At 42.3% G+C, this 19,591-nt stretch overlaps 1 protein-coding gene across 1 annotated transcript in view; it reads right to left on the bottom strand.

The window, feature by feature from the left end:
- The window catches only part of anos1 (anosmin 1), a 40,786-nt gene that overhangs the window by 15,098 nt on the left and 6,097 nt on the right, over window positions 1-19,591 (bottom strand). The window contains exons 3-4 of the mRNA XM_083921733.1: window positions 3,768-3,830; window positions 3,226-3,448 (exon numbers count right to left, since the gene is read on the bottom strand). Of these exons, the coding sequence (XP_083777859.1) occupies window positions 3,226-3,448; window positions 3,768-3,830 (286 nt within the window). The remainder of the gene's footprint in view (window positions 1-3,225; window positions 3,449-3,767; window positions 3,831-19,591) is intronic.

Below are 19,591 nucleotides of genomic sequence, written 5' to 3'. Positions count from 1 at the left end.
TTTGTCCCCCTGATAACAGCTTTCTGCACACACAACAGCTGGGGGTCATTGTGCAGTGGTTTCACAGCTCCACAGTCGAGTTTGTCTGTGTGTGTGTGTGTGTGTGTGTGTGTGTGTGTGTGTGTGTGTGTGTGTGTGTGTGTGTGTGTGTGTGTGTGTGTGTGTGTGTGTGTGTGTGTGTGTGTGTGTGTCTCTGCATGTGCGCGAACAAAAGTGTCACATTTCCTGCGCAATACTGAACGCCAAGGTAACCACAGCATTCCTCATCTCCCTCTGTCTTAGCTCATCTTCCCACAAAAAGTCGCACAAGTACTCCTGCAACACACACACACAAACACACACACTTCCGCAATATGTGGGAGGGCAACGAATACACTTTCTCCCAGCTTGCTCTTTCCAAAGATAACTTTTAGGTCAGGTCTGGTCCAAGAATCATACAGCATTCAATTTTCAATGGCTGCACGCTTCCTCCAAACCGTGATGTAACTGCTGCTGAAGCAAGAGTGCGGCGTCCATTCATGTCTTAATCATGCCAACAATTACACTCCAGGAATATAATTTTCAATACTCACGCACATACTGTCATAATGACTGCTCTAATTACAGGGGTTGAGGCAAACGCTACAAATACTACACGTAGCACAAGGACATACTGTAAAACTGAGGACGGCTGATGGAGCGATTAGCTGACTTGTTGCGACAGTGTGGAGATAACTCACGCTGAATTCGATTTCATTCTGACATTTTTCACATATTCCCGTATTTGAACCCCCCCTCCCCTCCAGCTTCATTGGCAGTTTCTCTCACAGCGCAGACACTGCTTTTGATAAGATAACACATAACAAGTAGGGCTGTATCACATGGGGCGATATTTCTTTCAAGGAAATGAGAGAACTAGAGAAAAAGATCTAAATAAAAACTAAAGAATAATAATAAATTACCTACTATAGCTCAATACGTGCACTGCATGTCTTAGTGGAGGCGTCTTGAGATGGCTTACAGAGCAGTGGATGATGTTTAACAGAATCGTACTATATTGATGTAAAAAAAACAGAAGCTTTGTTACTCATCAAAAGCCCAGTGGGGGTCCCAGTCCTGAACATTGAACATTTTCTCTATCAGGGACATACACATGGGCCGAGGACCCTAACCTGAACACACACATACACACACACACACACACACACACACATCTGAGAGTGATCTCAGTGGGGGAAACGCTCCATTTCTCCCCGCTTGTGTTTGCTAATGGCTTCCAGCATCATGGCTCATCATGGCAAAGACTACACACACACACTTGTGCACACACAGAAACAATTACGCTCTTCAAACCATGAGCAACTAATTAGACCTTTAACACTGAGGACCGGGACAGGAATTCCATCTGGACTTTCACCAAAGCGCTCAGTGTAATTCAGTGTAAATGCAGTGCTGACGTCGACCCGTCATGGGCTCAGTGTTTGGACTAAAAATCAGCGTGTAGGCTGCTTGATTTGAAGGTCTCGCAATGCGTTGAATGGTTTTCATTGACTGGGTCACTGTATGGAAATTTTAAAGGTTAAGTCTGCTTTCATCTTTCCCCGATTAACATGCTGTTCACCTTTTAAGCAGAACATCGACTGTGAAGTCCCTCAGGAATTTTGTTCTCCAAATGAAATATAAATACTCGCATGCTCTTCTGTGTGCATAAGAACAAAATCACACTCTCTCATCTACGCACAGTAAAACATGCTTACACTGACTGCAGTGTGATTCAAATCATACACAGCTTCAGTCGATCGCTGCTGCGGTTCAAAGCTTGATTTAGACTCATCTTCCACTGCTCTCACTTCAACATCTCCTCAACATTGTTATGGCCTTGGGCTGCCAGCAATTGTGCGCGGATAGTGTATATAATGTAGTTCCAGCTCACATCTCCAAGTTCAGAGGCTCTTGGTTCTCTCACATAACAACTCAGCACCCTCAAAACATCAGGGCGCCTTGGGCAGCGCTATTAAACTGTTTTACTGGAGCAAAGATTCCTGGGTACATCTGTGTCTGTGAAACCCTCAAGCTTATCCAGAAAATTCAAGGCTGGAGATATATTTCAATTTACTACTGAAGCGGCATGAGGGATGTGTGGGTGAAGCGCAATACAAAGAGAGGAAGAAAAGATTTATGATTCTGAGCAAGTTGTCAAAGAAATTGTTCAAGATAATCTGCAATTTTGCATCATTGAGATTTAAAACTTATGTTTGACGGAGAGGGATTATTGGTTATACACTGTTTATGAAAACTGCAACAGTTAATCCCATTAAAAACATGACATTTGCACTGGACCATTACCAGATATGAAATGTCATTCGTTAAGTTGGATAACTAGAGAAGGAGGCAGTATCCATGATTCAGCTGATGGACCGTGTAAATCTGGTCCCTCTTGGAAACAGTAATGAGCAATGATTAAATGAAGAGATGAGTTGCTGAATGCACGGACAATTAAGCAACTTTATCAGTGCACATAGACACTGAGTACATTCCAGTCCGTCAACCTGACTTGCTGTCAAACTCCTTTCTTCCTCTAATTAATAAATTCAATTTCTAATATGTGTTTTGCATCGTAATGTATCAATACATTTTCATTGAAAACCTGCAATAACTGATTTTCTGGCCAATTGGGGACAGCAGAAACAAGCTACGAACACAATGACATAGCGTCACCTTTAAGGCCAAACTTGTTGGCAAACGCACATCCAGCAGACACGGAGCAAAATTCACAGTGACAGTCACGTTTCTGGCCATCTGAAAGATGTAAGTCTATATTTCGTTCTCTTTTTAGCTGCTAAATGTTTGACTGTTCACCAGCTAGTCATTAATTATGTCTGCCTGCTGTTTGGTGCTGAGCAGGTAATGTACAGTGGATTTTAGGGTTGGCTGACAGCTGCCTGCTGCACCCGAAGATGCTATAGGACTGGTAAAAACTATCCAAAATGTTACATTTTTAGCCAGATAGCTAAAAAAAAAATAAAAAAAAGGGGGGGGGGAACTCCCTATAAAGCCCTGTAAAGCCTCATGCCGGCTTCTCATAACTGAGGGTGTGCCTACTGCCATCTACTGTAGGTAATACACAGACTAAACTTCAACAAATCTGAACTATCCCTTAAAGACTATAACGTGAAAGAACAGTTTGCTGTGGCAAAAGTATTTTACTGTAATACAATGTGATGCTGGTTTAACCTTTGGTGTTACCTTTGTAGAGGTTTTTAGGCAGCTGGCAGGTGTGACCACAGCCGTTGGAGCAGCACTTTTTCACGGCTGAACACTCTCCATCCTCTTCACAGCTCTCCACGCAGGCTGCTGCGAAGCCGCTGGCCTTCTCTGGGGCAGGACAGTCGCCTTGCTTCACTCCCTCGACTGACTTTAGGAACTCACAGCTCGTGAGACACTCATAGTGTTTCTTGGGAAAGAGTGGCTAAGGAGTAGGGGGAGGATGAGAAGGAGGAGAGGGAAAATATGTCAGATTACTTTTTTAAGACCAACCTGCCTGGCTGCGAACAGGCAGCTCTGTGAGCTAACAGGGATTGTCCTGTTTACATTTCAGCTTGTGACTCAACGGAGCGGTGGGTACATTTAAACAGCTTTGATTCAGCCTCACAGAGAGTGTCATTACAGCGCAGAATGAGTTACTTCACACTCCTCAAACTTTCCTCTTATTGAATTTTCCCACTAAGTATGAAAAGCTCAAAACACTCGGGTCTCAGGCGACCATGGTATTTGTGGCAGTGACATACCTCGCATAAATCCTGGCACTGGTTTTCCTTCAGGTCCCAGGATTCCTTGCAAGGCTCCAGGCACTGTGAAAAGGAAAGAAGGGTGTCAGTTCTTCAAAGAGCCAGCCACATCAAAGAGCAAATGCTGCGGAGATGGTGCTCTCTGTGCCTGAGCGCTGGCTGCCTGACAGGCATCTCACTCAGCCACTTCCCCCCTGCACGTTCAACACGCAGTCACACCTCTTTTTGTTACCGATGCCTGGCATACCTTCAAAGCACATAAACAATCTTTATACAAAAGCAAGTGTGGGGGGGGGGAGGTTGTCCATTATGAGTAGACAGACACACCCTTTGCTGTGTCTAGAAATTGACTGATGCTTGGATTTGGTGTGCTTGGTGTGCCCTGGCAGAATCTTTCTTCATGCCTTAACACCACTAGCCCCCCATACTGTCTACGCCTCTTTCTTCTCCCGCTCGTGCCTGGGCCTGATGCAGTCTGGCACCTAGCGCTCTTCTCTTTACCGCGCTGAATAGAGAGCGCTTAATAAATGATATACTTGGTTTAAGTTCTTGGGATTCCCTTATTTAACACGTGGAACAAATTTACTGAATGTTTGGCATAGGCATCGGATAAAAGAAAAAGCTCAGCTTGAGTGCAGCTCAAAAGTCATTTTGCCAAACATAATGGGATGATAAAGTTTCAAATGAAAGTTTACCAATCTAGTCAGGCTCCTCTTGCTTAAATACTACAACTTGCCCTGGATGAATCAAATTCAATAAAAGCGAATGTAATTTAACACAAAAGTCCATGCATGTCCAACATAATCAGGCAGATGCTGCCGCAGGAAAGGGGAATATGTTCAGATGGGACTGAAAGAAGCGAGGGGTTTATATGCTCCCGTTGCTGGCCACAGAGGGCTGGTGTGAAAAAGAAGAGCAGGCTCAGGCAAACCACTGCCAGGCTGCTTCTATGCTGCACTGGGAGCAGCCCAAACCACACCAACCAGAGACCTGCCAAAGTCATTCATTCAACTCCATTTAATTTAGACTCCTTCACCAGTAACAGTACTAAGACAAGGCACAGCAGAACATTTTCAACACATTCGCCTACATTCTTCGTCTGGGACAGCCCAATATGTTAGTCAGAGGGAGATATGATAAAGTAGATATGGAGATCTGCCATCAGCGGAGGTCCGCTTCTGGCTCAATCTCCTGAAAAGAAGATAATCAGAACGATACGTAGTGTTATGTAAGGTACACAACAGAAGAGTGGTTAAATGAGGGCACCTAGAGAGTATTTTAAGTTGATGTAAGAATTCTTTTTACATCTCATTCAGGGGGCAGAGTTGTATTTATGACTCTTTAATTTGCTCATTAGCCAACTCTGTCATTATTATGCCATTGCCAGTGAAAAGTTTATTTGCTTTTTATGGAGTGCGGTGGACGGGCGCATGATGAAACATAAACCTTGCTTCTGGAGGAACATGCTGCAATCAGGACCACGCACACGTCTGCCAGCGCTCAATTACGCTGAGCTTCGGCTCTCGGCTTTGCCCAGCCTCATCTCGGGCAACCGAGAAGCCTTATGTGGACAGTGTGTTGAGTGTTGAGCAGACGGCTCCAGAGGGTTGAGAAGGCTGCGAGGGAAGATATTTTCTTAATTACTTCATAGCAATATAGATATCCCTCTAGTGATGATATAAAATATATAAAGTGCCAGAGGGATTATTGGACACCTCGGAGGGAGAGCCCGTAGTTATGACAGCTCGAAGTTCCAAAAGAAACTAGTGCGGTTTCTGCAGAGCTGATCAGGTGAAACCACTGCGACACCTCTGAGATTTAAGATGACATACGAGCTCAATTGCACCGTCCAAGTTATGCATCACCATCCAGAGAGTCTGTGCAGTTTTGTAATCATCTGCTATTAATAATATGGTGACCTTATATCATTAATTCTGTTCTCAATTGTGTCCTCCGAGAGTAGAGCCTGCAGCGAAGACGGGCAGTTGCAGCAACCTCAGCATCCCAGCCTCACACAAGCACACTACGCAGGAACAATGAGGTGTTGAGGATATAAATGCGCTGCACCAGTGTCTAAAGGACATTCTGCCAGTAGACGCACATGTTAAAGCTCCCAAATCCCTTCTACAAATCGCTGAACATACACACATAAGCCAGGGGATCAAGCTCATTTTACTCATTGAAAGATCTTGTGTGCACGGACAGAATGCATTCCATTGGCCTTTCATGAGGATGAATCTTTTTCTGGTGCACCACAATCACAACTATACAAGTGAAAATAGAATCATCGTTACCTCGAGATACTAGACTTGCGTGCCAAGCAGCATGAATTAACACAGCACATTGCGTACCAAAGATATTGCAACACAGATCTGAATGCAGGCTGTGAGTTTAGTGTTGTATCACCCTCCCAGAAGTCCCAGCTTTTCTTTTCTTTTTTCTTTTTTTAGAGCAAAAGTTCCCAACTAACAAAAATGGCTGAATTTTAACAAGAAGTTGTATTTAAGAAATAATTGATCACCAGGACAGATGCCGGATGAGCGGAAAATGGCACTCTTAAAGAAGATGAGCATTTGTGTCGAGGCAGTGAGAGCTCCCTGCAGGTGTGCTGAAAATTGACAATCTGTCAGCATTTCTCCCCAGCCACACCCACAACCTGACATTTAAGTAGGGAAGAGGAGGGCCGACGACAGATGTCTTGCCAAAGCAAATAGGAAGGCTGGATATAATTACAAAGGTGCTCTCATCAATCAAGTCCCCGATTCCTATTTACACAGTTTGGTGCTCGATCTAAAGCCTTAGCGGTGATGCCGCCAAAAGCATGCTTGGGAGAATGCCATAACAGATATTTTTTCAACTCTTGTGCAATTTTTGGAGGAAACACCACCCCCGCCCCCACGAGATCACATGCAGATACAGACCTTCATCTTCCAAAAACATCCACTTCATTCTGAATTAAGATGTTGAAATTAAAAAAAAAAAAAGTGTACTAATACCAGTGAACTGATAATTACAACAAAACAAAAAATGCAAACTTACTTCCAAACCATATGTAGAACTTCCTGTATATATATTAAGAGCACATTAAACTGTCACTATTCTATTAATGGGTTCACAGCAGGAGATTTGTGGTCTAACAGTCATTTTTGGATGCGAGGAGTTGCTCTGTTTCCCAGCATTGGATGCTTGATGGCCACTAGCACTTATCAATTTCTTTTCCATGACTACTGACCAACAAAGAAAGGCAGGAAGACAGGCCCCACCCTCCTACAACAGCGATGGCTGCACCTGATTGGACCAACGCTTGTCTACTCCCAGATTTCAAACAAACTAACATGGCGGCTCATTCGGAAACTTTCTCCCAAATAACAAAAGTAGTTGGTAAATGTGTTTCTGAAAACATTTGAGGCGAGAAACAAGCCATAAAGCTGCTGAAACCATCTTCTTTATAGAAAAATGTGTTCAGTTGAGGACTTGGCAACTTAAAAACATTTTCCCAATGTGATACATCACAGTGCTACCAGAATACAGTGCATTGCTGCCTTCATAGATTATGAATGGGAAGCGTGGAAGTGATAACTACTGGGGACATGTACTGTTATATATTATATTATATAGTTGGTCCTTTAGAGGTTTGGAACCTTCAAACATTTGTACATCTTGCCCCATCGATAGCTATGCTAGTGTTTGACTTCTGAGATTTAATCTGAGAAAACAAACCATGGAGCTGGAGTAGAGAACGTAATTGAGCTGGACATAGTGTATCTGCTGGGTTTGGGTGCCAACGTCTGGGTCTCCCTCAAGCAAATCTCTCCAGCTGGCAACACGGCTACCATCTGTTTGAGTAGCGTAAGGAATGCATGTAATCGTCCAATGTGTTGTTAACATATTTCTGGACAAATTTCGCCTAAAAAAGACACAAATGGTTCTACTCTGAGATGTAAACAAGAGCATGGGGTTGTTTCTATGGACTCGAGCTGTTAGTCTTAACAAAAGCATTTGAGCGGCTGATTTCCCCTTTGTCCTCTTATCTTCCTATCCAATAGTGACACATTCTGCATGGTTAAGTAGGAACATCCATAGCGGTCTTTCACTCCCCATTTCACGCTGTAATAAAACGCAGCAGTTGTTACTCTGGGGGACCCTGAAAGGCATTCTGTGGGGCCGATGAGAGAGTCAGGCTGAATGGCAGCCAATGCCACAGCCCATCTTCACTTTGTCATGGCTGGGACGAGGCTGAGGGGAGGGGGGAATGGAGAGAGATTGGGGGGGGGGGGGGGGGGGGTTTGTTGTTGTGCATAGAACTGCCTTTCTCCGTCACTGGGGCATGATTATATCCACCCATCGTAAAGAATTCGTCCTGCCCCGAGTGAGTAACTGAAATAACATGAACTATGAAAAAAGTGCATATATTAAATGTCACGCAAGTGTTTTGTTTTCGTTAATGAAGCATGAACGGCTACCAGTCGAGATTGCCCCTGGGCTTAACAATACACAGTGTGTACAAAATAAAAGATGGGTAATAATTCATACTGATGCAGAAGACGTTTTCCCCATTTTCCCAGAACATATTTGTACAGTCATAGGGCGATGAGAGAGACAGCCGCAACTGATCCTGTTATTTTGTAAATTAAATTTAGCAGACGCAAAACCATGCTCCATTACATGTGGGTACTTGGCTGGTAGCTGTGCTTTCCCTGCATCTAAAACATGAACTTTCCCAAGATGTTTTCTCTTTGTTATCTGAGTCCAACGTATCGACCCAGTGCTGATGGTCAGCGTGAAGCTCGAGTGGTGCCAACATATCTACAAGGTGCCTTTGCGGCCCCTTGGGACGGAGCAGCAGCTGTCTGCTACTCTGGGAGACTCAGATACGGCGGAATCTCTGTTGTTGATCACACACATTGTAAATCTCACTCCAAATCTCATTGAGTTATGGCTATTTTCTGCGGCCCCGGCTCTTTCACACTACCGGTGACCGGACTCAATTATTCCTGCAGCTCTCACACCCTCTGCTCATATCTATCGACCCGTCCAGCAGCAAGTCGCCGGGCTTCGCTCTCCCCTCTCCCCTCTATTGAAACAGGCACTTACATCCAGATATTCACTCATTTCTCACTCTATATCACTTTTATATGGCTGTCGACTCTCCTCGACTTTCCCAGTGTCTGCTCAGTTCTTATCTGCTTTTCATTCTCTAGCACTCTCAGACCGTGTACTCTCTAATCCAGATATATTTGAAAACTCATCTTTTGTCTCTGTGGTGGCCTTCCATCTGCAAAGAGATCACGCTAAGAAAAAATGGATGTTTTCCAAAACTCTCTCCAAAGTAGATATATTTGAAAACACCATCCTCACATGGCCTCACAGCCTTTAATCATGCGATATATCTTTCATAAACATGGCCAATGCACTTTCACTAGCCTCCTACCTTTTTCTTTTATCATTTTTTTGTGTCATTTTCCAAGCCTATGGCCAAGTGCACAATACAGGTGATGTCCCAGACATATACTTTGTATCCTTTGTAAGCCAGTGCCACAAGTAGAAAAAAAAATAACATCACATCACATCACAGAGTGCAGATAATGTACAGACATTTTGGAGCCCAGATTTAGCATTTTATGCAATCTGGTCTAAGTGGAGGAATGTTTGGAATAGGCTGAGGTGGGATTAGGGCTGGGTATCGGTACTCAATACCTTTAAGGCATAGACTGATTGTATGCATTTTATGCAGTTGAATGCTTCCATACACATGATGGGTATGGAAAGATGTAGAAAAAGAAAGTACTCTATTGTTATCCCTTTAAAGATACTGCTGGTAGGCCTACTGGTATTGTCATTTTTAAAAGATACCCAGTCCTAGGTGGGATGCAAGCAACAGCATTACCACAGCTGACTCTAAGCAAGCAGTCACACCCTATATACTTTTGACATTTTATCAAAGAACAATTTACTGATGATGGCTGGAAGAGTTTCATACCCTTTTGAAGTGCCGGCTACCTAACACTGCCTATGCAAGAAACACTGCCGCGCAAAATAAGCTCTACTTTTACAGTTAGTCTTCAATAGCATAACACCTCTATGATAAAGTCGCTTTATATACTGCACTTGTGCATTCATTAATCTATTTAGTATTAGAACAGAAAAAAATGTCAATGACCACACCTGTGTTGAGTGTTTGGGCACTCCGAGACCTAAAATATGCGAGAGGGAGTCAGAAGTGACCAAACTAAGCTTTAATGTAGGGCTGCAACTAACTAACCTGACTCTCGCCAGATGAATTTCATTCTGCCTTGCTTCACTCATCCATCTGGGATTGTTCCATAGCAGAGTGATTTCAGGAGGCTGGGCCTTATAAACTACTTATCCGTCATCTTTATTGACGTGCTACTTCAAAGCGTCTTTGAGTACTGAGAAAAGGGCTATATAAAACTGATCTATTATTATTAATATCATTATTATTACTTCAACCACTCAAATCGAAACCAACCCGTGGCGCTGATGAGAGTGACAGACAAAAACAACGTTTCCACCAACAAAAACCTTTAGAGCCATTCTCTCTTAGTCAGGCTAACAACTAACAGCACTTATCATTAAATAATTAATTAATCATCTTGTCAATAAAGATAATTTAAAAATGCCTTTTATAAATTCACAGAGCCCAAGGGGACTATTTCAAATTGCTTGCTTTAGTTAACAAACCACCAAAAACCCAAAGACATTCAGCTGCCACAACAACCTATACAGTTCATTTAACCCCATTTCTTTCCGAATTGTTGTGGTGGTGGGGGGGGTGCACCATGTCATTGTTTGAAAACCACTATTAAACACAATAGAGGAAAAGAACTTTAAACATGTAAACAATATTTTCAAATTCATCCTCATTAAAATGGACACAAGTCTCTGTCTGTCACTTGTTCCCTTTCTGTTCTCAGAAGAAAGCCACAGTGAGGACCATTACTCTTGACAATTTCCGTTTTTCTCCCCCATTCATAGGCGCAGACGATGCCTTTCAGAACTCAAAGTCAGATTGATTTACTTCCAAAACTGGGGTCTATTTTTGTGGGCAAAAAAGGAATAGCGTGCCTAAAATCTTTGTAGTTGCCTTTCAAATGATGCCCACAGAGACTATGATTACAGGTTAACCAGACTCAAACACATTCCGTCAAGCACTGGAGCTGTGATCTGAACAAATGTAAAATCATACGCTAGTAAGGCTTTCCAATAAGTCTCTGACGTGCCATTAAGTTCCAAAGGACTGCAGAAATATGGCGAGTAAATCAGGAAGAAGATATCCCCGTCCTGAGCCGTTATAAAGTCTAGACACGCCATTTCCTCAACCTTATGCGACCTTATAGTGTGTTAAGTCCATGAGATATCGGGTATTTAATTTCTGCACTGCCGTAAATCAGCCTGTGAGCCTTGAGCAGACAGTGTGATGGATCAAGTAGATCAAAAAGATTAACAGCTGTGTATAGGGTTGCCGACTCACACACAAGTCAGCACGCTCAGGTGGGTGCTGATAAATATGAAATGAGATTTTCCAATGAGCAGATGGTTGCTTATCTAAATGCCACAATTTAATTTATTTGGGAATTGTATTAGAGCAGTTGGAATCACACAATGTTGATTTTTCATTTGCAATTTAAACGAAGAGGAAAAAGCTGTGTGTGTCAATGAAAATGCATCTTAAATATTAATGTAAAGTTTTGATATTTCAGGGGATGCACAGATAAAATCATACGGTTTCTGTGGGGTTTTCTATTCTGCAATTACATAAGCCTCCGCAAACTATCAGGAAACCCACATGGCTCACAGCATCAGTGCTGTGTTCAGAGCTAGAGAAGACAACAATTACAGCACATTGGTGTTCCTGCGCTTCATTTGTTCCCACTGCTGAAGTGCTGGAGGTACACGATGTATGTGTGGGGTGCCAGGTTATCCATGTGTGGGGAGGAAAATGAGGTGCGGCTATCCAAAACTGTATGGAAATTTGGCATTAGGTGCAGTAGATGCCTGCCATCCATGCATTTGTTTAAGACCTCTGTCATAGCCGGGCTGAGGAAGGACAAGCTGTAAAAAAAAACTGCACCTGAGAAACAAAAACAAGTGCCGATGTGGTTTTAACCATGACTGCTGGAAATTATTATCCAAAAAATAGAGTAAGATACAGGACTGTTAGCAACACCGCATTGACAAAATCTAGTTAAAAGTAATACAAGATATATTTATAGTTGATAACTATGGCCAATTAATTCAGGCCAAGACTGATAGAGGCTTTTACACTCTTACATGAGTAATGAGACATTTTCCAAATCTCCAAGTGTTTTACGGCCCTGATAGGGACATATGCTGCAGACATCGCCAGCATCATAATTCCTTCATAATTACAACCAACTAAAACAATGAAGTATTCCAGCTCAAGGGGGGGGTGAACTGAAACGTGCACGGTTCAAGACTTTCTATTTTGTTTCTCAAAACTAGGCTCGGGGACGGTGAGTAACCTAGCAGGTGGTGTCACAGCCATTCTTTGAGCATCACTTTAATTATTAATTTAAATGCAGTTGAGGGCGCAGACAACAAAGAGCTGAAAAGGAATAGCTTGGCAGAAAGTGAGAAGAAAAAGAGGAGGAGCAGGACGGGCAGTGCATGAATTATACATTTACCCCACAATCAGAGGTGCCTGCCTTATTTATGAGCAAAAAAGCCCACACAGCTTAGCCAGAACTGTGCTTTGTCTGCTGTGGAATGCAATAGCAGTTCACTTAATACTTAATGACTCTGAAGTTTTCAACCAGACACCCCCCATGCACACACACACACATCGATGCCCCCCTCCTCTATGAGAGCTCCTTCGCTTACAGGTCCTCTGCCATCTCACGTTGTTATGTTCTGCAGTGACAAGAGTCAAACTTACAGTGGCTGTAACAAGAGCCTCAGTTATCACCTATCTGAGGGCTCAGTTTACATTTCATGACAATTAGACTCAACAGGATGTATCCATCATGTGGGGTCAGATCGGTGATAAAGGAGGCCTTTCTCTGTGACGTGGCATGGGAAAGCCAAACCCTCTGCGCCGTTCTCCGAGAACCCCACGTCAGATCTGCCCCCACACATGATTTAGCTGTATTTACTCCCACACCATCACACTGAATAATGTTATGACGACAGATGAATGGGAGCGGAGTTGAAAATGTGATCTAACGATAAAACACTTCCTCAACGCCAAAGCCGTTTATTCAATCTGTCCATACGTCTGATTTACAGTAACGATAATGAATGTGCACAAGATGGAAAATGCATTTCTGTCATTGCAGATTGAAGAGATATACAACACAAAATTTAAAAAAAAGATGTCAGCCCCTACCACCACAGTGACCCCTCAAGCCGCCTCAATCCCCCTCCTCGTCTCAAATGAAATGAGACCTTGGAGATTCCGTCTCAATGTAGGCCAACAACATGTACAACATGGATTGCCGTTGAGGGGAGTAAAGCCGCCCTAATCCCATGCTGCAGTCACGGTCCACCACTATCTACACTTGTTTATTTGAGTCTCGGAAACACTTGAAATTCACTAATCCTACTTGCCCTCTCCAGCCTCCACTAACATCTCCTCACACAAAGATTGAGAAATGATGTGCAGCTCAATGAGTGATTCTTTTTGCGTTATATGATGACTGATTTCTCTTGTATATGCATTTCAATAGTCCAGAACAATAACTACAAAGAGAAGCAAGCTTAGTGAGAAGACTTTTGGATTTACTGTATATTGAAAACAAACAAAATAACCAAAGGACGTTTTGGGTGTTTCTGATAGAGCCCCACCGGATATCCATATGGATTTCTGAGTTTTGATACCAATTTTAGAGGGGAAAAGTTCACAGATCAACAATATGACGGCCAATATAGCGTATTTTTGAGCTGGAGTGAAAATAGACCTTGACATGACAATGCAAAGGTGCTCAGAAGGCTGCTTTCGTCTACAAATATTTTTATTACAGTGTATTTAACAATGTTATACATTATACATACAATATATTACATTATCAACCAATTCTAGAAAATTAACAAAGAACATAAGAATAAAGAATACATCTTTCTAAATCTATAGTATCCAAGTATAACATTCTATAAAAAAAAAGTTTCCAATCCGGGCATATTGGACAACATATACATTGATACCGATATGTCTAAATCTTAAGGAAAATTACTCATATCCAGGTTAAAGGTTAAGAGAGCTGTCGATCACTGAGTCTTTGACACACATTCTGGTTTTCCATCGTCCTGAAACTGTCACATAATCTATGGGATTTATCTGCGGGATGCAACGGCTTTGAGTGAAGCTGGAATAAATTAATAAGCCCACAACAGCTTTAAGAATCTTATGTATAATCTTCTCCTCGTCAATGTGACCATGGGCACGATTAGTTCTGTAACGATATATTAACATAGACCATAAATAAAGCAGCAGAATGATTTTATTGCTTTAGCACCTCTAAACACGTGAGCTTGGGAGGGAAAAGGCAGCACAGTCAACATGATAGGTATGCTGTAATCTATGATATTCAGCCAATCCATCCTCAGAAAGAGAATAAGCACTTGGATGACAGACTGTCTCAGTGTGACTGGTCATTATTGCTAAAAGAGGATTTCACAGCAGCTTTGATTACATTAATCCTTCAAGGGAATGAAATCCCTTCTGAGAGGGAGAACATATGAAATCAGGCTATCTGTGAAAGGTTGATTATCACTGAAAATAAATGGTGACTATTTAAAAAGGCCCTTATGCTCAATAAAACACAGGTTGGTATGAGACAGTGAGTGTATTTCTTCATGGAGGATTTCCTGGAGTGCTCATCACTCAGATATTAAACAGAATTGCAGAGCGCAGCTTTAGTTGTGAGTTTTCACTGCTAAAGAAAACTGCAGTTCCACTGCCTCTTCGCCTGCTCTCCTGTGGCCATGGCTTTAGTTTTGTACTGTGGGGGTTTTCCTTCTCTGCCACCCACCATGTGAATAATGAGCTCCACAGATAGCAGCCAATGGAGCGCCCCCCCCCCCACCCCCACCCCCACCCTTTGGCCAATGAAACTTAACAACCATGTCCAGATCAGGTCCTTCCTGCTGGGACTGACCAGCCCTGCTTCACACTCCTCCGCCACCCACACACACACTAACACTCACATTGCCTCAAACTAGATAAAATACAAGAAAAAAAATGCTCCAGAGAAAGCTTCAGCGATTGCTCTTCGCGTGATCTGCACCACCTCAGAATTCTTCCAAATATAAATCAGAAAATCAATTTAGTCAAACTGGCAGACTGTTTCTCAATTTTTACACTCTGCTTAGCAGCTCCACTGACAGGCAATCCAGACACACTGCCCACTTGGAAGATTGATTTCTAGTCCAGCTTTCTTTGAGGTGTTGGTGCTGGTAATGTGGGTAACACAGGGAAGTGAGACGAACGTCTGGCCTCAGCATGACCAAAAGGCGCTTTGAAGTCTTTCTAACCTAACAATCCCAGCCATAGCTGTAAACCTACCAACCAGCACCCACTTTATCACATCTTTTCAAAATATACTACCTACCGCCATAGAAAAGATGACCACACAAAAGACTTGTAAACTGCATCAACACACTTGCAAAGCTTCAAGTGAAAGTGACCATTCCCCAAAGAATTTGCTGTTATTATTGTTTTTAATTGAGATTCGTACAAACTGAAGAATGAGGTGGTGCTTCGGAGTTCATTTAATAGCGTCAACTGACCCTGAAAAAAAGGACAACTGATGGGAAGTTTGGTCACTTTAATTTGGCGTGAGAAAATGTGGGGTTTGGTAGAGGGAGGGGGGTTGACAAGAAAGACACTTTTGAATGAGACATAGTAGCATTCCACTGATTGTTATTCAGCCAAACGGCTCCAAAGCTTCTGACATGCGAAGACGAAAGCGCGTGTAATCCAAAAGAGTAAACACTTCTTATTCTTGCGCTGGTATGTGCAGCTCAGGGTGTGATTGGTATAGGAATGAGCTCTCAAAAGAGCCACCTGGGATATATGAGACATCTATGAAAGACATGCACGACTCATTGCCGTCAAATGGCGACCAGACAATGTTTCTTTCTAAAGCTTTTCCCTCTGGAAAGCCTTGATAAATAAAAGGGCAAGGATGTGGCAGGTTTATAGAAATATAAGGCAAAGTCAACATCTCTCTGCCAAAAGATGTTTTATTATACTAGTGTTTTAATTCCCTTTAGCTCTGTAATCACCACTCTATCTAATTCATTGAGAGATCAGTCTCAACGGAGGAAAAATTATACTGATGGTAAAACATTTTTTAGGATGTTCAGTGTGTTTACAAGAAAAATATGACTTTTCTTCCTCGGGAATTATAAGTGATGGCACTGTTCCAATGACTCACCGCAGGCCAACTTATCCAGGCATAATGTACATGTCCTTTCTTCTCTTCCTTCCCTGAGAGAAGTTTGAGTAATGAAGCGCACTGCTTTGTTGTAGACCGGCATTTAGCTGCCTTAAGTCAATCCTAGCATTTGATTTGGAGCTTGGATCACACCCATGGGGGGAAAGCAAACCCTGCTAATATCAGCCATGCTCTGAATATGGAAAGCTTCTTGGCTGCTTCTGCATACTCTCCCATGCACACGCACAAAATCTATTTTCTTTGCACCAGCAGAAAAAGAGAACACCCTGGAGTTTTGAAAACTTTCAGGGAAAACATCCAAACTTCTCAAGAGGGGAGCTCTAACAGTAGGGAGACCAAATGACAATAGCTCATAGAAAATGCCTGCTGTCTGTCCTCCTGGCGTCTCCCCGCTGAATGGAGTTTGTCTGCTGGTCCAGTGTTGTGGCATGATAATGACTCCTCGGCTCTCGAATGCCACCTCGCTCAGCTCTGGAGAGAGGGCAAGCAGGTTAATTACCATGACAATGGGGACACTGAGAGTGGGGCCAACTCTGGACACTGCATACGAGATGACCGGGACGACTTTGTCTTCACAAATGGAAGCGGGAGGCTTTGATTTCCTAAAACGCAGACAGATGGACGGGGTCACAGCATCTTTGTCTGAATTATTAGGCAGCCCTTCCTCGCATTTTCCTCACAGGCAGGGAGCTCTCTGAGGCTCTTTAACAGAGCTCTGGGTGGACAGGCCTTCTGCCCTCAACGCACTCCCCAGGAGCCACTGCCTTTGTCTTTCTGTTTGACTATGTGCTGTTCATGAAGTGAAGAGGCTAATCAGCGGTTGTAGAGCTATTCACAGGGAACCACTGTACCGCATGGGCCCATTTGGTACAATTGTTAAAGTGGCAACAATAGCTCTGTGTTTTGACACACTACACACAGGCCTTGAGTGTGCACTCGAGTCATTGATGTGGATGTGAAGTGTGGTGGTGTTTGCTACCAAAATATTGACTTCTGGCCGCAAATTAAACTTCAGCACCATGCCCTGGCCTGCATCCTAAATAGCTGAACCTAAAACCGAGGATACAATTAAATTAATTAAATTCAGAGAGCCCTTGAAACGATTTGGAATGGCAGAGCGGCAGAGCACCACATTTGTGCAGCAGTAACACAAGCATATCATTATTTTTAAGGGCTTACATCAAATCCAGCCTCATGTATTTACAGCCTACCAGTAGAATAAAGAAGTGCTAACGGACATGCTTGTTATAGCAAGGAGAACAAGAAGTCCATTAAAGAGTTTTTCGGGACAGTCCAGCAATGTTAGCCGGTTGATTATGAAAACAGTATGCTGTGCTTGGACTCACAGCCAGCAAAAGCCGTTTTCAAAAACATAAAATTCTGCCGAACGACTGGGGAATGACTAGCGCCAAGAGCCAGTGTTGGCCAACATAGTGGAAAGGAGAGAAACAAGTTTCACAGCATTATGGTGAAAACAAAAGAGGTTTGCATTCTTTAATGCTTCTATTAACTTGAAACTTGTCACAGAAGGTTTAAGATTATATAAATGACATTGGTATCACACATTTTCTTTTAGGGACAAAATTAAGTTGAGTGTTCTTTGCCTCAAGATGCTTAAATCCAGCTCATGGTGTTTAAAAGTAGAACTAAAAAACACAAAATCAAAGTCTTACCATTTACATACATATTAGGAAACATTCAGTGGTATGACAGGTTGAATACTATTAACATCTGCTAAATTCGGTAAAGAAAGTAAACCTATACATTTGCATGTAGTAGGAAGCACAAAGAACAATAGCTCTGCTGTATCCCAGGCAAATGGAAATTGCCAAGGAAACAATTTGAAATTCAAAAGAGGAATTTAGAAATCAAGCACAAAGGGTCTTTTTGTGAGGCAATTGATACTAGATACTGATTGTGATTAATACGTACACCGAATGTGAGGCTGTGTTAAGTAAGCAGAAGAAGAAAAAAAAAATCAGCATTTTCCTGGATTTCCAATTAATCACCATCACTGCAATATAGTGATTTACCCAAATTCTCAGCAGGCATTCCTCTATAAGTACACCAAGGTCCACAGCCGTGTCCAGCTGCAGTGCTCCAGGCTAAGGCACAACTTTGCCACTGGTGTTTATCACGGTTACTTATCAGTAATTAACATTAACGTACATGCCACTGTATTATATTGCCCAGTGTATTGTTTTATTACACTTATACTTAATAAATAAAGTAGCCTACTGAGCATATAGTGTATTTAATACATTGTATCACATCCATGACATTGTATTTGTAGGCTTATTATAAACTAAGCCACACACCAACACCAATTACACAAAGGTAAACCATACAAACTTAATGTTTCCATGTAACTGTAACTTATAAAGTTAGGTAATGTAATGTTAAACAGCAATTAACTTGTAGCAACCGTTTGCGTTTGCTAACATTAGCTAGCTAGGCTAATGTCGTTAGCAAACTGATGTGATTGGATTAAGCTTTATGCCTTTTTCCCCCTGATGATGTTGTTTTTGTTTGTGTAACATCATTGTGTTTGTCTGTATCAATAGTTATGAATTGATACAAGAACAAAAATCTGCAAAAAGCTTAATGTCATCATTTCAGTCAACTTAAATTTGCCAATGACTTTAGCTTATCTAGCTAACGTTAGCAAACGCATAAGGTTAGTGCAAGTTATTTGCTGGTTAACATATCACCTAAGTACAGTTTTGTCGAAATGTTAAGGTTTTATTGTTTGCCTTGGTGTTATTGGTGGAGGTCATGTGGCTTACTCAAACTAATGAACTATGAGGCATGCTATCCTGATCGTATCTCGTGGGTACACTATAGGCTACAATTCCAGACACTAGAGATGAGCCCACGCCTGGAGCTCTGCAGCTAGACCCTTCTCAATGTCTGTGGAAAAAACAATAAATACAAAGAACCACTACATCTAATTTGTCATCACCACCATAATAACATACATCCTCTATTTTATTTAGACAGTATATATATATATATATATATATATATATATATATATATATATATATATATATATGTCCTACTCTAAGTCCTCATGGGCAAACAGCAATGAATCCTAGTTTTACAGTCTGTGTGTGAGGAGATGAGAGCCTCTGACAGCTACAGAGAGCATTGTTCAGATTTCTGCTGGGCTAGCGTATGATCCTTCTTATTTCAGCTCCATAGTGTTCTCTGTCTACAGTCTATACGGCACATCTCCGAGGGCCTTGTCAACGGCTCCAGGAGAGTCTGATAGAATATGTCAGCGCCATCTTTTCAGAGGCGCTGTCAACACCAGCTTTGTATCAACCTTCTTTGGGAAAAGGCATGAAACACAAACAAGCCCTGCGGGAGGCGTAGCGCAATGCG

Source organism: Echiichthys vipera (assembly GCF_963691815.1).
Source record: "Echiichthys vipera genome assembly, chromosome: 10".
NCBI classification, from domain to species: domain Eukaryota; kingdom Metazoa; phylum Chordata; class Actinopteri; order Perciformes; family Trachinidae; genus Echiichthys; species Echiichthys vipera.
The sequence above is the reverse complement of the archived record's forward strand: the minus strand, read 5'-3'. Positions and strand labels throughout refer to the sequence as shown.